Raw genomic sequence first — 21,061 nt, forward strand, 5'->3', positions numbered from 1 at the left:
GTTACTTTTCTGTGGCTGTGACAAAGTGCCGCGGCCAAGTGAGAGTTTACTTTGGATTATGGTTCTAGAGGGGTGAGAGTCCTTCGTGGGAGAGAGGCACGGCGACAAACAGCAGACACCGCGCTGGAGCAGAAGCTGAGGCTCCCATCTTCAAATGCAGAGTAGCCCTTTACCCCCAACGCCCGTCCCCAGGGACATAACTCCCCCCGGCAAGGCTGAGCCATGCAAACCTCCCCCAATAGCGTCACCAACTGGGGACACAGTGATCAAATGCCCAAGCCTTCAAGGGACATCTCCTTCAAACCACTATACATCCCTTCTTTCTTCATGGCCTTCTTGATCTATGCGTGAGTGTGCATGTGTGCAAATCGGAGCGCATGTGACTGTTTGCACATATACACATGGACTGTAATCCTTCTTAGCAATGTCATTGGTGTGTGAGCCTGTCTGCCACTCTAAGCTGAAGGTTTGTTGGGAATGAAGCTGGTCCATTGATGCCCGCGTCCCTGGCACTGAGTCTGAGGACCTACACAATGCTCACACATTCCAGTGGGATGAATGAATGACGGCTATAAGAAGAAGCCACCAGCTGGGCGTGGTGGTGCACGTCTTTAATCCCAGCACTACGGAGGCTTATGAGGCAAGCGGATTGCTGTGAGTTCAAGACCAGCCTAGTCTACAAAGTGAGTCCTGGACAGCCAACGCTACACAGAGAGACCCTGTCTCGAAAAACCTAAAAAAAAAAAAAAAAAAAAAAAAAAAAGAACAAGCCACCACCACAGACCACCTGAGTGCTTCAGCACATTGACTTGGAAATAAAGAGAAGCCACCCAAAGATAGACTTTAACGTCACCATTTGCTTTAAAAAGTCTCCATATCTCTTCATTCCAAAGAGCAAACATTATCAGAGGCTACCGGAAAAACTGGAGCCCAGGATATCTCCCAGAAGACCTGGACCATATCCCGGGCTGCCTGAGTGGTGTGAGTCAGGCAGAAGTGATGATTCAGGGTATAGTTCACACAGAAATGGCCAGAGTATGATCACTGCAGTGGAGGGGGCGGGGTTACAACTGGAGGGGGCGGGGTTACATCTCAGTTATCACAGCACAGAAGTTACCGGACATAGCGGGTCCCCTCCATCTCCCCTAACCCAGCCCCTCCCTTTTCTCTCCTCCTCTTCTACCAGAATGACAGGCAAAGCTTGTTCAAAGTTTCAAAGCTCTTCTCCAAGCACTGGGCTCATGTCTCAGGGGCGGGGCCTGGACTCTTGGCTTTCCCCACTGTGGTTTCTTGGCCTTTTCCTTTCTCTCCTTCGTACCCTGGTGCTAACTGAGGCTCTGGGGAGCTGAGCTTACTCTCCTTTATGTGTATTTTGGACACTTGTCATCTCATTTTCTATCAAGAGTCACCTGTGGAGGGTGCGGCCCCTGGCCCTACTGCCATCCCTCTCTTTGCTCTCACTAGCTCCTGGGGTGCCCTAGAAGGCGTGGCTGGTGTGCAGGAGCTGCTCTTTGGTGGTCCTGAGTTCAGTTCCCGGTACCCAGGCGGGGATGCTCGCTCGCAACCTTTTGTAACTCCAGCTCCAGGGTGATCTGAGGCCTCTGTGGACACCTGAACTTGTGTGCACACAGACACACAAATATACGTTCATTCAAAATAAAATCGGTCTTTTTTTTCTTTTAATAAAATCAGTCTTTAAAAACAAACAAACAAACAATTCAAGGTTGATGTCCTAGTTTCATTTTTGTCGCTATGACAAAATCTCCTGACTAAAAGGTCTGAGGCCAGAAAGGGGGTTTAGTTCAGCTGGTAATTCTAGGTTATTATGGAGAAGGCCAGAGGGCAGAAACCTAAAGCAGCTAGTCGCAGCACCCACAGCCAAGGGCAGAGAGAAATGCGCGCATGCGTGCTTTCCTGTGCTCAGTCCCACCTCTGTGCTTACACAGCTCAGGATCCTCCGCCTAGGGAATGACGCTGCTTGGAGTGAGCGGGGTCCTCCCCACCTCAGTGAACAGAACCAACACAAACACAGCTATAAACTCACGCCATCCTGCCCTAGACAATGCCTCGCTGAGACCCTTTTCCCAGACGATGCTCCATTGTGTCGAGTTGACGATGCTAAGCATAAGGTGAGGTCCGGTCGCTGGAGTTTTCCTGTCTCAAGTTTACAGAAAAACAAAACAAAAAACAAAACTGGAGAACATTTTGCTTAGTTTTAGGTCCTGGGAGATGATTCTGTTTGTGTTTCTCTTAAAGGTTTTATGTTTTACATTTAATTCTGTGGTGTATATTGTGTTTTGAATGAGGTGTAATTGATGCAATGCCCCCCCACCAGCCCACAGTCCCTCCCCAACCCCCACGCCCACCCCACCCCACAGACTTCCTTTGCTCCACCAGTGATATCTCCACTGGACTGTGGCTACTCTTTTACCAAAATAGCCTGAGCGTATGTTTGAGTTCTGTTCATCGTCCTCAGGCGTATGTTTGAGGTCTGTTCATCATCCTCAGCTGTTCTTCATGACCTGTATGTCTGCCCTTCGGCCACGGCCACACTGCCTCCAGGACTGACCTCACACAATGGTAAACCTACGTATCAGGGACTCTTCCCACATCACTCTTTGTTGTTGAGATTGTTTCAGCTCTTCTGGGGCCAGCATCTCTCCAAGGAGAGTCTAACGTAAGCTTTTTTATGTCTACCAAAAACCTTGCTGGGATTTCCATGGGAACCGGATCTGTCTGGGGGAGAACTGACACATCTCTTGCCCAGACCCACCGTCAGTATTCTGTACCCATCACTGTTTCCTTTTTTTTTTTTTGGTTTTCTCTGTGTAGCCTTGGCTGTCCTAGACTCGCTTTGTAGACCAGGCTGGCCTCTAAATCACAGCGATCCACCTGCCTCTGCCTCCCAAGTGCTGGGATTAAAGGCATGTGTCACCACGCCCGGCTCTTTACTTCCTTTGAACTGTCTTCGGGAGTCTGTCGGGTTTTGTTTTGTTTTGTTTTGCCATTGTTTTTGTTCTGCACACAGGTCTCACTCTGTATTTCATTTTTTGAGGGACTGTAAGGGCAGTAGGGTTTTCAGTGTTTCTGCACGTTTCCTGGCAGTGTGTGGAGGAGCAGCTGGCTTTTGCAGCCTGGCTGGACTCTTTAGCTCTTTTTTAGTTTCCTTGGAATTTGGTCTCACCCAGGACCTCGAGGGCACAGGCTAATGATGTGACGCACTCCGGAGCTGCACCCCTACCTCCTGAAGACCTTATGTAGGTGGATGTGGTCATGACATCTTCAAACAGTTTTATTTAGTCTCATCTGTGTATGTTTCTCTTAATTACGTAACAACCATCTCAGTTACTACACTGAATAAGAAGGAGCATCCGTTCTTTACTCCCAACCTTAGGACAAAAGCATCCAGTCTTTCACCAGTAAATACGACATCGCCAGAGCATTTTGTGGATGCTTTTCTGTAACCACAATTCTAAGAGATTTTTATTTTTATTTATTTATCTTTTATGTATGTATTTATTATTATGTACACAGTGCTCTGTACTGCATGTACACCTGCAGGCCAGAAGAGGGCAGCAGGTCTCATTATAGATGGTTGTGAGTCACCATGTGGCTGCTGGGAATTGAACTCAGGACCTCAGAAAGAGCAGCCAGTGCCCTTAACCTCTGAGCCATCTCTCCAGATTTTTAAAGCCACAGACGGGTGCTACATGTTGTTGGTTTTTCTACTTTAGTTGATATGGTTGTATGATTTTTCTTGTTTAGTTTCTTATTATGGTGAGTCACGTTGTGGCCATTTTTAGAGTTCTATCGATCTTACCTAATTGGAAGAAATCCTAATTGGTTTCGCATATACTTCTTTTTATGCACTGGTGTTTTCTTGAAGAAGTCTGTGCCTAAGTTCACGAATAACCCTGATCTGTTGGCTTTGGTTAGCTTTGGTTGGTATTTGGGTGATAATGAGCTCATAAATTAGTTAAGAAGAGCCGAGTGTGGTGGCGCACGCCTTTAGACCCAGCACTTGGGAGGCAGAGGCAGGTGGATTGCTGTGAGTTCGAGGCCAGCCTGGTCTACAAAGTGAGTCCAGGACAGCCAAGGCTACACAGAGAGACCCTGTCTCGAAAACCAAAAATAAATAAATAAATAAATAAAGAAAGAAAGAAGTATTCACCAGTCTCTGTTTTCCAGAGAAATCATGTGAAATTGGTATTAATTTTAAAAACTGGACCTAGAAATCCAACTATGAATTCAAAATTTTGCAAGATTGTAGGACTGTTTGGAACAACTTTTCACCTTAATTGAGTTTAGCAGTTTGGAATTTTTGAGGAATTGGTCTGTGTCTTCTTAGCGACTATATCACGAGCAAAACAAATCTTTTTTTTTTTTTCTGATCCTTTAGATGGCTGTAGGGTCTGTGGTGATATCTGTTGCTATATTCATGGCATTAGTTATTTGTGTCTTATCTCTTTTAAATGCTGTCAGTTTTAATATAGCATTGTCAATATTATTAACCTTTTTTTATTTTTTATTTTTAGATAGAGTCTTACTTTGTAGCTCTGGATGGCTTGGAACTCATTATAGAGACCAGACTGGCCTCGAACTCTCTGAGATCTGCCTGTCTCTGCAGTTTTTTGAAATCACTTTTCATTGTCTCATTTTATAGAGAAATAGAAAAGACGCAGGGAAACTATCCAAACCTCCCACTTAAACACTTCAAAATCATGGTGCCGTCCCCTTTGTGACATGCTCACTCACTGCCAGGCTGGGCCAGCACTGAAGCTGCTGATGTGGGAGGCAGAGGAGGAGGGTGACAAGAGGCAAAGAGGACAAGGCATAGGGCTTGGAGATCTGCATCATATACCACTCGTGAGCCTGGATATCTTCTGCCCCTCATTGGCCCACGTGGAGTGAGGCGCTGGGATTTATGGGGTGGGGCAAGGAGGGCTCACTGGGCAGGAACGGGTGGCTCCGCTCACCAGCGGCTGATATCTGAAAGATTACAGGAGCCCACAGCTCACCTCAAGTCTGTGTTTGACTTCAGGGAAGGTGTGCAGAAATAGCTTCAGGGAAAGTACATCAGTGGGGTGTGGGTCCAAGGAACACCCCCAAAAGTCAAACACCAGCCCCGTATCTTACCCTCTGACTCACCTGCCAGGACAGGAAGGCAGCGTCACTCCTTTTGATTTGAGGAGAGCAAAATTATTGAATTGCGCCGTAATATACTGCCTTTTCAATGATGAACGTTAATCCTTCACGACTAGTAGTTGAGTTAATAGGGAAGTGGAACTCAGAGATAGCCACAGACCTACCTTCTCTTACCCTGTCAGTCCTAGCACCTGTGCTGCCTTCCATTTTCCTCTCAGGTTGTTTTAAACTGCAGGGCCCAGTTCCTTTGGCTGTAACAGTGTAGCTGTATTATTCTCTACATAGATTGAAAATCCTCAAACTCTGCAAGTGATGGTTCCAATACGGGAGGATGCGAGCCCTTGCTGCCCACATGGTGGGGCCAGAGGCACCTGCAGCCCACAGCTGCTCTCGGGAGACTCGGATGGAGTCTGGGCGTCTGAGGGTCTGAGTCAGCTCAGAGCTGGTACTGATTGTCTGGGAAGGTCCTCACGGTTTTCTTCACCAGGATCCAGACTGCATTGGCTTCTATGGCTGCCTCAGTGAACTCACAGGATGTGTCTGTGGCCGGGTCTCTTGTTTTAGAAGGAAACAATCACATCCACCCTGTCTCCACCTGAACTTCGTCATCTTTGAGGGCACAGTGTCAGCTGCTGGAGGTCAGGACATCAGTATGGTATAGGAGAGACACCTGCGGATGGTCCCACAGCCTCACTCTAGGGCCCTTTATTGGGGACATGGCCCCCATCCTAGCTGAGGGGCTATGGATCCCACATCAGCACCAACGGGAGCCTCGGGACTTCTGAAAACTGTTGTGGGCCCCTTACTAAGTCATTTCATATATAATATATATGTATATACACACAAATATACATACATGTGCATATATCTAATATACATCTTAGTTTATTAATTTTAAAATTCAGAAGTAAAATTATATACATTTATGACACATAAAATGATGTTTTAAAATACGTGTGCACAGCTAGACCTGGTGCTACCTGACTGTTGTTACCCTAGCACCAGGGATGACGAGTCACAAGGATCACAAGTTCAAAGCCACTGTGTGCTATAAGTACAGACCCTGCTGTGTGGGGGACTTTGTGAACACCAGGGCTGGCAGAGTAATGATTGCTTGGTGTGAGGCAAGATGGAAATCCAGTTTTACCTGACTTAATTAGCTGGTGTTGGTTCAAATGTTTAGTGTATGACCCCGGGGAGTTTATTTTTTACATTTTTAAACATAGTACAACTTTGGAAAAAATTTCCTGGTGACAGTTGTCACGATAAAAGTTAAAGAATGACTACATCAAAACTCTTTGCAAAGTATAAGTCTTACACAAATTCTGTTTGGCCTCTTCACATAAGAATGGGTCCTAGGGCCTGGAAAGATGGCTCAATGGTTAAAGGCACTGCCTGTTCTTCCAGAGGACCCAGGTTCAATTCCCAGTGCCCACATGGAAGTTTACAATTGTCTGTAACTCCAGTTCCAAGGGATCTGACCCCCTCACACAGACATACATGCAAGCAAAACACCAATGCACATAAAATAAAAATAAATAAATCATTTTAAAAAATAGGCAGGAGCAGTGGCGCATACCTGTAACCCCAGCACTCTGGGAGGCAGAGGGAAGTGGATCTCTGTGAGTCTGAGGCCAGCCTGGACTACAAAATGAGTCCAGGATAGTCAAGGCTACACAGAGAAACCCTGTCTTGAAGGGGGGAAAAAATGGGTTCTCTTGACTGAGAAACATTGCTCAGGATAAAGGTTTAGGGAGGAAGAGTCTGGGACAGACATAGTAGTCTGGGGGATTCAAGTGGCCCCCAAGATAACACAGATCACCAGGCTATTAGCTACATCCGCTCCCCATTTTCTGGGTGGAAATAGCTATAAATCCCTTCCATGGGAGAGACAAGGCTGAGTGCCTAACATTCCTGCTTTCCCCAGTACTTCCCTGTGAGCACGCGGACCTCGTGCCCTCTACTCCGCTGCCTCAAACAATTAAAAAACAAAACGTGTACCTCGTGAGCCGCTTAAGCCAAACTGCTCTTTCACACATTTATTCATCTATTTACTTAATTTTTGTGGGGGTGCATGTGTGCCATGTGTGCCCGTGTGAGGTCAGAGGGACAGCTTGCAGGAGTCAGCTCTGTCCTTCCATCATGTGGCGTCCTGGAGGCGGAACTTAGGCCGTCAGGCTTGGCGGCAGTCACCTCTACCCACCAACCATCCCTCTGGCCCAGGTCAAGTTACTGAAGTATCTTGAGTGTCACCATATGGACTTTTTTTTTTTTAATGTAAGAATAGTTAAAATCAGGTCTTAGAATTTTCCATGCTAGGGCGGGAGAGATGGCTCAGAGGTTAAGAGCACTGGCTGCGCTCTTCCAGAGGTCCTGAGTTCAATTCCCAGCAACCACATAGTGACTCACAACTATCTATAATGAGATCTTGTACCTTCTTCTGCATGCAGGAGTTACATGCAGGTAGAGCACTGTATACATAATAAATAAATCTATTTAAAAAAAAGAATTTTCCATGCTAATAGTGTCATTAGTACAAATCATGGCACTGCTCCGAAGATCTCTTAAGCTTAGTCTTCTCTTGCTTTGACCAACAGTGCTCCAATTCCACATGCTTTCCTGACCCTCGTGACCACTGTTCGACACCCTGCTCCCCCAGGTCAGTCTTTCACCATTTCACAGGCGTGTGAGATCGCGCAGTGTCTGTGTGTCTGCGTGTGACTCGTTTCACTGAGCGTAAAGACAAGATGGTTTCACGATGTGGTTGTCTGGAGACATTCATTGAGAGGAGGGCTGCTCCACTTTAGGCAGGGGTCTTGGGGAGAGTGAACTGGATATGTCCGCCTACTCATGGTCCACAGCTCAGGGAGCCAGAGGCCCCCCCTACCCATAGCCTTCCTGTCCCGGCTCCCTGCCCACTCTCTCTGGCCTCCTTATACATAGCCTTCCTGCCTGTGGTTCCCTTGCCCACAGTCTATTTGCCTTGTTCTTGGGGGACATTCTTAGAGCTGTTTCTTCCCTCTTCTGGGAAGCTTATAGAGGTCTCCCCGAAGAAGCCAGTGGACCCCAATCCTTGTCATCGTTCTCTTGCCATAAACCAGCTGCTCTTGGCACCCGCACCCTACTGCACTGCTCATCCATTCCTCCTTTGGCTGGAGGAGGATTCGGAAGCTCAGTGCTGCGCTCAGCAGCATCTCAGCATCCCTGATGGCTAGTGTGTCTCAGCATCCCTGATGGCTAGGGTGTCTCAGCATCCCTGACTGAGTGATTGGTGCCTCAGATCTCCCAGGACCTTGGTAGGTAAGGGGGCTTCATGTTCACTGGTTGCAATTTCCGTGTTAGCCTGAGGCCTGATAGGACATGGGCTTGCCTCCCCATCCTGGGCTATTTGAGGAGGAAGGAAGACATTGTGAGTCCCTTTGGGCTCCTAAAGCCAGCAAGGTGGAGAAGCAAGAATGTGGCCCCAAGATTGTTGGATCCAGTCCAGATACCACTATGGGGAGGGCAGGTGCACTGTAAACTCATTTCCTCCCAACCCTTCTCCTGCCACTCAAACACCCAGAGCCAGGGGAGGTGGAGGCAGGGTGCACCATGCTGGGTGTGGTTGGGCGGAGTAGGCAGGAAGCACAGGAGAAACTGGCGCCCCCATTCCAAGTTCCCTCCATGGGAAGAGCTGGAGTAGGAGACTGTCAGCCCGAGCTGAGACATGGGAAAGCCCCAGGAGGGCTGCTCCCATAGGCAGCAAGATGGGCCAGCTTGCAAAGCACGCAAGTCTGCTACAGGACCCAGTAGCTGAGTTTTACTTGTATTTTGTTTGTATACATGTAAGTGTGTAGGCTGGGTGCACTCACTATGCAAGTGTATCAGGCCAGAGGTCAACATCAGGTCTCTTTCTCTACCATATTTTTTTTTTCAGCCGGGGGTCTCGCTGAACCCGGACTTGCTAATTAGATTAAGTCGGCTGCCAGTGAGGCACCCTCCACAGTCCTCCTATCTTCACCTCCCCAGTGTTGGGATTACAGGCATGGGCTGCCACACTTGGCTGTTTACATCGGCGCTCATAGGGTGCAGTGTGATGTGTGAGTATGGTAGCCATGCGCAGTGATGAGATGGAGGCAACTGGCATGTCTGTCGCCTGACACCGTCAACTTTCTATGCCACCAACACGAAGGTCCACTAAACTGTTATCGGCCATGGCTGTCCTACTGTGTGTCTAAGGACATCAGAAGCTAGCCTCCTCTCTAACTGTCCCCTATGCCTTTCGTCCGCCGTCTCCAACCCTCGCTCCTGACACCCCAGCCAGCCCCCCAGTGCTCATCAGCTCCACGGTGAGCTCAGTTGCTCAGCTTCTGCACATGAGTGTATGTCTTTCTGTGCCTGGCTTATCTCAGTGAACACGGTGCCCTCCTCTTCGTTTCCGTTCCACAGATGGTGCTTTTTCCAAGCCTGACTTCCTGCTCACAATGCTCTCCAGTCCCCTCTGTTTTCCTGCAGATGACAAAATACCATCCTTTTTCATGACTGCACAAACCTTACTGCGAATACGTCATCACTTTCTTACACACTCATCTGTTGACAGACACTGTGGTTGCTTCTGGAACGTGGTTATTTCTAGTGCACTAAGTGAAGGTCTGTAGGTGTCTCTGTGGTGTTTCAGCTTTGAGGTCCTAGGGTGGCCCTGCAGGAGCACTGGGCATCCCCAGATCCACCCCAGGGAATGGCACTGGCTTTCACTGGCCTTTGAAGAATTTCTTTATTTTCTTCAGCAAACCACACCCCGGCAGAAGCATGGAGGGCTTCTGTGCCCTCTCTTCATTTTCTTCTTCCCCTACGTGCCATTGTGCTGAGGCCGGGGCCTTTCCCTTTCCATATGTGTCTGCGTGTTTCTTACCTAGGTGATGGCCTAGTTTGGCCAATATTTGATGTTTGAGTATCTACAGTCTTAGGTGGACTCTTTTGACATAACTGTGTTCTATGTCTTCGTGTGGCCAATTCATTTCCTTCTCATGCAAGGTACCCAATGTAATACTGCATGTAGAGTAGGTCACGGTGTGACAAAAATGACATTTCCATATACTTCAAGCCTTTCGCCTGTCTTTTGCTGATGAGCACCTATGAGCCTCCTCTCCCCATCTCCCCCTCTCACTACCACAGACAGGCGGGCAGAGCTCATCTTGCTTCTTCATGCGTGTGAATGTTTATCTGGGGTCCACACAGATCTGGAGTCGGTTGTGCTCTGTGTCTCTCAGCTGCCACACAGTTTCCACGCTGCTTTCTGAGCCCTCTCATTGTGAACCAAGGAAACCCCGCATGCCTTGGGTGTGATGAACTCAGCTCTCTCACGGAAGGCCCCCGGTTCTACCTGTCAGACCCTCTCCTGTGGCCTTGCTTAAGGGCAGTGGAGGGAAAAGGGAGTGGTACTTCTATTCTGATCCGTGCTCTTCTCCCGAGGATCTCTGGGGCTTACTTAGTAAGAGCCTCTTCCAGGCTAGCATGAAGGTCTCTTGGTCTATCTCCAAAGGAAGAGCACTTTTGCTGTGGTTGGTTCATTCATTCATTCATTCATTCATTCATTCATTCACTCACTCATGTCTTCACAGCTACAGTTGATGCCTATTGAAGCTGTGGTCTTGAAGTTGGGCCACTCCCAAGAACAAAACAGTCTGCTCTCACGAACCTTCCAGTCTAGGGGAGGGGTACAAACAGTGAGCAGACATTACAGAGTGGCTGCACGTGCTCGATCATGAGATCAATCATGAAGGTAGAGGCAGAGGAGGGTAAGTCAGAGTGCTGGGCACAGGGCATCCTCTTAGAGACTATGACCCAGGAGGTAGAGCGCCTTTTTGGGGACATTGAGGCAAAGGCTGAGGACAAGGAGCAGCAGGTGCCAGGCAGCACACTGTGTCTGCTTTCCACTTAGCTCTTGTATACGATTATTTTTCCTTCCTTCATTCTTTTATTCTTATTCCTAAAAGGACTCCACTGCAAAGACAATAACGGTCTATGGCCACAGCACCCAGAATGTGCCTGGTCTCATCTTAAATAGAAAAATAAAAGAAGGAATCACTTAGGTGAGCTGGTCAAGATTCATGTACAGTGTTGATGAGGACCCTGAACTCTTTCCAAACTTTCAGGGCCCAACGCTGTCACTGGGACAGGCTCCCACTGAGCACGGCTCCTCAGTAAGGGACCTAGGAATGCTTTGCTCACATGCACATGCAAGAATGAAGGGGATGCTAGAAAGATGCATCCTAAAGGTTCATCCCTGTAGAGGAGAGAGTCATGCCAGCAGGGAGCTGGCTCTTTATTTTCCCCTCTTAGCTTGCCCAGCCCCATACTTCCTGCTACCAGGTGACCTGGATCCTCCAAGTGGTTGACACAATGCATGTACCTACTTTGGAAGTATGGGGGCTCTCTGGCTTTTCTTGGATCACTTGAGGGCTCACTGGCTCTTTCTTAAATCACATGGGGGCTCATTGTCTCTCCTGAGATCATTTGGGGGCTCACTGGGTCTTCTTGGATCACTTGGGGCCTTACTGGCTCTTCTTGGATCCCTTGGGGGCTCACTGGCTCTTCTGGATCACTTGGGGGTTCACTGGCTCTTCTTGGATCACTTGGGGGCTCAGCGGCTCTTTTTGGATCACTTGGGAGTTCACTGGCTCTTCTTGGATCACTTGGGGGCTCACTGGCTCTTCTTGGATCACTTGGGGGCTCACTGGCTCTTCTTGGATCACTTGGGGGCTCACTGGCTCTTCTTGGGTCACTTGGAAGGGGGTGTTGTTGATGCAGCAGGGCCTCCCTGCAGTCTCTTGCTATGAGTCAGTTCTGACTGAGGAGGCATTGTTAACTCAGCAGGAGGGTTTTGCTAATACCACCTGGGTCTAGATCAAGGTCGTGCCAGGGAGCTACCCTGGTTTCCCAGTGTACGCTACAAGAGGGACTAGCCTCCCCTATCAGCACACTCTCAGCCCATGACTGCATCTCAGAAACACCTTGTAATCTTACTCACTGTGGACCCTCCTTTGGCAAATGCTATCTCACCCCAAGCAAACAGACCAGCAGTATAAAGGCAAGAACTCGGTCAGAGGCTCACCTGTCACTCGTGGTCTTCCTGTGAAGCTGCCATGGAGCGCAAGGTAACCTGTGTCCTCGCTTTGGTCCTCATGCTAGCCCTCAGCAGCCTCGCCCAGGAGCAGGCAGGTAAGGAGAGCCTTTTGTTTCCCACTGATCACAGCAGATATTGGACTCCAGAGGCTATTGTGACCAGGTTGTTTATTTCTAGCCTTTCCCTATGCAGCCAATGGTCTGAGCCCTTGAAGGCCATTACTCTGTTTACAAGACTACAAGAGCAGGGAAGGATGGAGCAGCAGGGCGGGGTGCTAGGAGGACCTATAAGGGTGCAGGGAGAATGGGGCTTCTGCAGCAGGCCTCCATCTTCCCTTGATGATGTGGATGTTATACTCATCTTAAATCCTCATTTCCAAACATTCAGCCAGTCTCTCCCCGGCAGGCGGCCTTGCCCCACTTATGATGTAACTAGGCCTTCAACAGATCCATCCTGATCCTGAGTCCCTGGAGCCAAATCCCTCCCATAGCCCTGTGTCATCCACCTGGCCCTCATCCCTCACGGGGATGGAGGACCTTGTGACCCATGACCTTGTCTCAGCTGCTTTGCCTGTAGACTGGGAACAGCATCTGCCTGGTGGGTATCAACGAAAGGTGTGAGACAGTGGCCAGTGTGGGAGTTGCACTCCTCCCCCAACCCCCGCCCCCCATTCCCTGGACTCAGGAGCTCAACACCTGTTTCTGGGTCACATGTTGTACTTGATCCTGCTTCCATAGAGATTTATCCGTAGATATATAAAGATATATCCTATAAAATAGAGTGGTTGTTTGCGCCACTCCTGAAGGGAACCCGCTTTCAATAATTTCCTCACGCGACCACAAATACGTGGGCAGGACAGAGATCTTTAAGTCCTCTGGGAAGAGGAGTTGGAGGCCCCAGGAGAGCAGAAATATCCCTCCCTCTTCTGGCTGCTGATTCTCCCATGGCTTCAGGGCTTTTTGTGACCCCTGGCTGTCCTGCAGGGTGGCCAATAGTCACCTTAGCTTTATAACAGAACCACAGTTTGGAGACTGGTGCCCCTCAGAGGCCACCAGCAGATGGATGCCAGGTCCCGATCTTATCTTGAAAGATAAGAGCCCTTTCTTCAGAATATTTCAGTGGATCTTCACACAAGAGAAGAGCCCTGAGAGCAGCCCCTGATGACTCCCACCCTCCCAGGCCTCTGGCCTCTGATATGTGCCTGGGATACTTATTGTCATCCTCTCAGCCTCCTCTAGAAGAAGCTCCCTCTCTCCATCCTTTAGTCTTACGGTCCTCAGCCCTTCTTGAGGGCTCCCAGGATCCCTGAGTTTACCCTCCATACACTGGGATGGTTGACTGTACTGTGTGGCTCCTGTCCTTCATGGGTCTGTTAGTGTCTAGATTTGGGTCTAGGGCTGGGGGCGGGGGTCAGGCCTGAAAGCCTGGCAAGGGGCCCCTCTTTTACTTGGCTGTCTGTCAAATCTGAAACAAAGCTACATCCTTGGGAATGAGCACCGGCTTCCTGGAGCAAAAGGAAGGGCACGGTAAGACCTCTGCTTCCATCTCTGCATGCTGTCACTGGGCCCAGTGCCTGGCTTTTGCCAAGTCTGTTCCTACACCTAGCCAGCAAGTATAGTTCTCACCAAGGATTTATTTGTTAGCTGAGTACAGTGTGCTGACCACGTGGTACATCACCTAGCAGGTGCGGCTGTGCCAGCCTTGGTCCTCAAACTGTCCCAGAGCTCTAGGCTTTCTGCATCTGCAAGTGAGGACTATAATCCCCTTGCATAATTTGAACCTGGATCCCAGCGGGTAGTGTCCTGTTTCCTCGGAGAAGGAAGCTACTGAGACCGTGGGCAACTCGAGGAACCTAGCCCATGACTTACCTCTCTGCTTTTTTTGTCCTTACTTTAGAGACGTGTACCATGAACCCCCGAGAAAGGAAAAATTGTGGCTTCCCTGGTGTCACCCCCCAGCAGTGCAAGGACAAAGGTTGCTGTTTTGATAACACTGTCCGTGGATTTCCATGGTGTTTCCATCCTATGCCCGTCCAAGAGCCTCTAGAAGGTACAGTCACTTTTAACATTGCTGAGATAAGGGTTTGGTTAGTAGGGAGGACTACGTGAGACTGTGGGGCCAGGCGGTGTCACTGGTTGGTCTTTACCTGTCTGGTGGTGCTTGGATGCCTGTGACATGGCTGGATCCAGGTCTAGAGGTGAAGGGCCAGGGCTGAAAGTCTGGCAAGGGAGAGGACCACTTTTACTTGGCTCTTTGCCTGAATCCAAGATACGTCCTCGGATGCTCTCCGGAGCAGGAGTGAAGGGGTCAGCAAGCAGACTGTTAAGGCAGCCTCTCTCTGTGCGTTTGTGTAAGTGGGCGTGTGCACGCAGGCACATGTGGACATGTGTATGCATGTGCATGGAGGCCAAGGTCAACATCATGTCTCATTACTCAGGAGCCATCCACCTTCCTTCTTGAGACAGGGTCTCTCACTGAGATGAGTAATAGGCTGCATGGCCAGCAAGCCTTGGGAGCCCTTCTGGCTCCATCTCCTCAGTACTGGGATTCACCATAGTGCAAGTTCTTGTGTGGGGATTGAACTCAGGTCCTCTTGCTTGCAAGGCGAGCACTTTGCCAATTGAGCCATTTCTCCAGTCCTGACAGTTTATGTCTTACAAAGACTGTTCCCATTGGTACTTAGAGTCAAAGCTTCCTGCAGTCATTTAAAGAGGAAAACAACATGAGTTCTTTTCATCTGTGCTCTCTTTAGAAGAATGTCCCTTCTAGATTCCACCCGAGAGAACGGGGCTGCATCAAGACTTGGCACCACCACCAACCCAGGCACTGGAATCACCTGGCCCAGCCACTGCATACACACATGCTCTGTGGCTGGATCTGGCCTGGTGACACAGGTCAACCTCTCTGACTTCTAGTCCTCAAATTCGGCTGAAAATTAAAAGAGATGAATGCTACTCTGTGTTCTTCATTCCTTAAAAAACAAACAAAACACAAACAAACAAAAACAAAACAAAACAAAACTGCAAACCACTTTCTTTTCTTTGGTAGTCAAATGCAATTTTTTGGGTACTGATTTCTTGTTGTGGTTCAACCTTTAACTGCAGGTGTCCAAGGGAGGTAGCTGGAAGCGGGTGTGACATATCCTATATCTAGTTGGTTGGTTGTCATTAGTTCTGCTGGTTATCACTGAGGTTGAGACCAAAGGCAGAGGTCTCAGGGGCATAGTGAGGGGGATCTCATGGGCTTCCAACACAATCTGGAGCTGTGGCCTCATCAATCCTGAAGACAGACATCGAATACCACCATCCAGGGGAGGAGGGACTGACCAAAAGCTGAGACCCATCTTTCCATGATGCTGTAGTTATTGTCAACTCCTAACAAACCAGGATCAGTCTCCGGTTCTGGGAGAGGACTAGTCAAGACACAACAATGAGAAGTAGAGGGGGGGGGGAGAGAGAGAGAGAGAGAGACAGACAGACAGACAGACAGACAGACAGACAGATTCATTTAATGTGGCCACATTGGAAAGAGGAACAAAAAGGTCAAGTGGCCCTCTATCCCTAGTCCATCTTCGAGACCCTGACATGAGGCTTAGGTTTAAATAGAGGGCAGGAAGTGTGTACAGCTTAGCAGCCTGGTCAAAGTGTGGTTCCATCCATCACTTTGTCTGGGCTCCAGTCTCTCTGGCAAGATGGTCTGGCAAGTTGTGCATCTCTTCCAAGGAGACGCGTTCCACCCTCAGCTGGCACCAGGCTTCTTCCACCTGGTGAGGAGGGGCTTTTGAACTTCATCATCTCTTGGCTCTCACTCTATTTTCCAGTTCATTCGTTTGCTGTGGGCAGGTTTAATGCATGACCAACACCATCTTTTTTTTTTTTTTTTACTATTAAGTCATTCAGACATGTAGCGGTGGGCCTACATGCTGGGCCCATTTCTGTTAGGGGCAGTAAAGGGACACAGGGCCGCCTGGAGCTGTCACTGCCTGGCATGGCCATTATAGATGAACAGCTTCATTGAGAAGGGGATCACAGCTGCCACCACCTCTAACAGCTCTCATGGGGTGGGGAAGCCCACCTCTTGGGGGCAGCAAGCCCACTCCAGGGAGCTCAACTAAGCAGGTCAGGGCCTCTGGATCCCTCTTTCCATCTGAGACCCTACCTAGATGCTTATTGCATATGGTTCCCAGGAGGAAGAAGGAAGGATTGAACCCTGTGGATCCCTCTCTCTTTTTATGTTAGTCAGACACGAGGATGAGGAGTAGAGAAATGAGCTCATCCAGGAGACATCTCCCATAAAGAGAAACACGTGGGACAGAAGGAGCCTGTCCCCCATGACAAGTGCACACATTTGCCCCTTGGTGTCCCTGGGAGACAGGCTCTAGGAACTCCCAAGGACAACAAAGTCCTCAGGTAGAATGGTGTGGTAACGTGCACACAGCCTACACTGTCCCATTACATGGTTGAAATCACCTGTTACTCAAAATGCCAGTACAGTGGTAGCACAGTCCTAAATGGTGGTCCTACCACATCTTTTAGGAAATAATGACAAGAAAAAGGGTCTGAGCCAGGCATGGTGGCTCACGCCTTTAATCCCAGCACTTGGGAGGCAGAGGCAGATGGATCGCTGTGAGTTCGAGGCCAGCCTGTTCTACAAAGTGAGTCCAGGACAGACAAGGCTACACAGAGAAACCCTGTCTCAAAAAACAAAACAAAACAAAAAACAAAAAACAAAAAAACAAAAAAAAAAGGAAAAAGAAAGAAAGAAAAAGGGTCTGTGCATATTCAAAGCTGATGACACCCATGCTCTGCAGTCACATGTTCTGTGTCATGCATGTGCTGTGGAATATTTGGAATCAAAGCTCATGACTACTGGCATCTGATGGCACCCATACTCTGCAGACATGTGTTCTGTGTCATACATGTGCTGTGAGGATCAGAGTGATACCCCTTACCTCTCCATTATTTCCTCTAATCATACGGTCTGCACTAGTTATCTATCTTGTTGCTGTAAGAAAATACCCAAGAAGCCGGGTGTGGTGGCGCACGCCTTTAATCCCAGCACTTGGGAGGCAGAGGCAGGAGGATCCCTGTGAGTTAGAGGCCAGCCCGGTCTACAAAGTGAGTCCAGGACAGCCAAGGCTACACCGAGAGACCCTGTCTCAAAAAATGAGAGAGAGAGAGAGAGAGAGAGAGAGAGAGAGAGAGAGAGAGAGAGAGAGAGAGAGAGAATACCCTCCCCAAAAAAGCCACTTAAGAAAGGAGAATTTTGTTTTGGCTCACAGTTGGTGGGGACACAGTCCATCATGGCAGAAAAGGCATGGTGGCGGGAGCCTGAGGGGTCACATTGCATCTGCAGTCAGGAAGCAGAGAGGGCGCCATGCTGCTGCTCACCAAGCTTTCTTCTTTTTATTCAGTCCAGGACTAGCCTCAAGAATGGTGCCTTTCACAGTTAGAACCATGGCATGCTGGGATTTCTTCTGGGGCTCAACACAGTCCTAAGGGCCACATCTTCCTTCATAGTTTGGTTAGACTATGTGTCCAGTTCTGGTTAGTGGTAAGTGCACCCCCTGAGGTGAGCACATTTGTGTAAGTCACGTGGCCAGTGTACCTGGCAGATCAAGGTAACTAAAGACAGATGAGATTTTGTTTTGGATTGTTTTGGAGACAGGGTTTCTCTGGGTAGTTCTGGCTGTCCTGGAACTTTCTCTGTAGAGACCAGTCTGGCCTCAAACTCAAGAGATCCACTTGCCTCTGCCTCCCAAGTGCTGGGATTAAAAAGGCAAGTGGCTGGGTGTGGTGGTGCCCACCTTTAATCCCAGCACTCGGGAGGCAGTGGCAGGCAGATTGCTGTGAGTCCGAGGCCAGCCTGGTCTACAAAGCGAGTCCAGGACAGCTAAGGCTAACACAGAGAGACCCTGTCTCAAAAAACAAAAAACAAAAAGAAAAACAAAACAACAACAAAGGCAAGTGCTATACCACTGGGCCAGCGTGTCACTTTGCTTCCTACACTCAATCATCATGAAGGATCCGGTTTGATGGGGCAGGTGTGTGGTGAGTATGGGCGAAGCCCTCAGGGGTTTCTTTCAGGCTGTAGAGCTGTGCACAAAAGGGAGCTGGAGCTGACCTAAGACCCAGCACATCTCCAAAGGGCACACAACCGCCCAACAAGATAAGCAGCTGAGAGCATTCCACATTGACTCCATAGGACTGGAAACTCCCAGTACAGACCTTCCTTTGCAACGCTGTAATGTACCGGCTGCTTCCTGGCCGGTCTGGTCGGCCTGCTCATGGGGGAATCTGTGATATGGGGGTGCCTCCTTCTATTTCTGACAAGAGATTCTCCACTCCCAAGAAACAGTGCTTGCGTTTGCTTTTGAATTTCCTATTCCATTGACAACCAGTGTTAGAGATGCTGTTAAAGCCATACTGATGCCCAGGACCCTGTCTGAGGGATGAGGGTGCACTTGTTAGCTTTTTAAATTTAGTGCAAGCCACAGATAATATAAATGCATTTTTTTCCTAAAAAGACTCTGCGTGCATGCATGCATGTGTGTATGTGTGCTTGTGTGTGTGTGTGTATAGGGGCCTGAGCAAGCCAGAAGAGGGTGTCAGATCCCCAGGAGTCAGAGCAACAGGCAGTTAGGAGCTATGGGTCCTGGGAACCCTGGGAACCTGGGATTTGGATCTTCTGCAGTGGCAGCAAGCATTTCTTCTTGCTCACCCAGCTTCCCAGCCCCAGCCTACTTCCTGTAACACATATGGAACCCAAGGGTGTTCTGTGCCTGTGCACGTTACTGGCGTGCACACACACATTGCTGCAAAGCCCTGGGAATGGCTTTTATTTTAAAATTCTATTTCAACAAAATCGCTCTCTGGGCTCATTGTCTTGTCGGAGTACGAATTAGCTCTTCTCACGGCAGGAGTAACTCCCACCCTGCCAGGACCACTGCTGCGATATCTATTTGGTTAAAGCACACTGCCCCACCTCCCGTGCACTCAAAAATTTCAAGATTATAGCCATTCTTTCAAACATGGTGACTCGTTCCTAAAGGCGGAGCTCCCTTTGGCATATTCGGTGACACACCCCTAAGTGCGGGGTGACATGGCTTGTGTACATTGGCCACCTCCTTGAGGATGAAGAAACAAGGGCTCCGATTTTGAGCAGCAATTAGTATCACAGTGCTACTTAAGCTATTAACGGTGAAAGCTAATAGCGTGTTGTGCAATCGCCACGTCACCCAGTCATTAATCTCTGCAGTCGATCGATCCTGGGGCTCACCCATGCTTGGTGGACAGAGCTCTGCTCTGTACTCAAGGCCCCCCTCTGCTTTTTTTTTTTTTTTTTTTTTGGCTTCTGTTCTCTACTTTTTGAGGAACCCAAAGCTTATGAATCAGAATTAGGGAGGCAGCTTGCCTTCCATCAGCACGCTCAGAATCCTCAGACTCTAAGACTTTAAAAACCACCATCTGTTCAAAATAAAACTCCTTCAACAGGCACTGGTCAAATGAGCCCCGTGGTCCAATGAGCTCAGACCCAGACACTTGATCTTAACCCAATGCTGAGAACTTGTCAAGTCTTCTTGACATCTTTGTCAGCACAACCACATGTGATGAAACTCGCTGACACGGTGAATAGTTTTGTGGACGAACGGCTTTGGAAACAACATCTCCAAATGCAGGCAGCTCCAAGGCACTGCGGCTAGGCTTTGGTCTGTGAGTCTAGGGCACAGAGGATCAACTCAGCTCATACTACCCCAGTCTGGTGGTTCAAACCTGCAATAAGAGCTATCCAGGAGGCTGAGCAAGGAGGATCACCGGTTCAAGGCCATCCTAGGAAACTTGGTGACTTGCAGTCCTTGGGCCCTGACCAATGCACTTGTCAAAGGTTTGGTGTCCTAGTTGTTTGTTGTGTTTTGAGACTGGTTAACTCCTATAAATGGAAAGTCTGAAGAATGGAAGATGCATCCAGCGTAGACAGTGGGCGCTCAGAGACACTTGTGAGGGACAAGTGACTCTCCTAAGACTTATTCTTTGTAGATGGCAAGTGAGTTGGTAACCTTGAAGGTGTGCCATTTGATGAGGAGAGGGAAGGAGTCAGCAAGGTAGAGATGACAGGAAGGGGGTGGGCCTAGTGGTCCATGTAAGTAGTCATTGCTATTCCAGGAGTCGAGGCGGGAGGATCATGAGTTCAAGTCCTGTCTGGGTGAGTTCAAGGACCAAACGATTTGTTGAAACCTTGTCTCAAAAATAAAACATAAAGTGTATGCTCAAGGGTAGAGTGCTTGCCTAGTACATGGCTGGCCCTAGATTCAATCAACCCTTGGTATCTAGAGAGGGGGATACAGAGGCAGGGAACGACCCTGAGTATCTCATAGCTGACGGTCTGGTGCCAGAGAGGCGGGAGGGTCATGAGTTCAAGTCTTGCCTAGACTTGAACCTCTTCTTCCCTGCACTTCCCACTGTGCACTGGAGCTGATACAGCAAACCTGTGTGGATTGTACCTTTGCTTGGTCTATGAACCTTTCAGGTCTGGAGCATTGGGTTCAGATAATACCCCACATAAGCCTGGGCTTCTGTTCAATGTTGAACTAGGGGCCAGACCAGGAACTAGTGTTCAAGTCAAGCTCTGGCTTTTGATCATGTTTGCAGGGTCATTTAGAACACCGGAGAATGATAATGCTAACTTAAGAAAACATCCTTGACTTTGTGATGGTGGAGGGGCCACGTGGTGAACTATTTACTGCTTGGGAGCCTCATGGAAGACGGAATCTAAGGAGGAAGACATTGACCTGGCAAGTGTCAGCCAAGGAGT

The 21,061-nt window shown here is 48.9% G+C and overlaps 1 protein-coding gene across 1 annotated transcript; it reads left to right on the forward strand.

Moving 5' to 3' along the window:
- Positions 1-12,269: 12,269 nt before the first annotated feature.
- TFF1 (trefoil factor 1) lies at positions 12,270-15,080 on the forward strand (the record flags this gene model as incomplete). The annotated part of the gene is made up of 3 exons (XM_084754351.1): positions 12,270-12,345; positions 14,147-14,299; positions 15,003-15,080. The coding sequence occupies 3 exons, from the start codon at positions 12,270-12,272 to the stop codon at positions 15,017-15,019; spliced, it is 246 nt and encodes an 81-aa protein (XP_084610477.1). The 3' UTR covers positions 15,020-15,080.
- Between the last annotated feature and the right edge of the window lie 5,981 nt (positions 15,081-21,061).

The sequence above is a fragment of the Acomys minous genome (assembly GCF_964271855.1).
Source record: "Acomys minous genome assembly, chromosome: 13".
Taxonomy (NCBI): Eukaryota; Metazoa; Chordata; class Mammalia; order Rodentia; family Muridae; genus Acomys; species Acomys minous.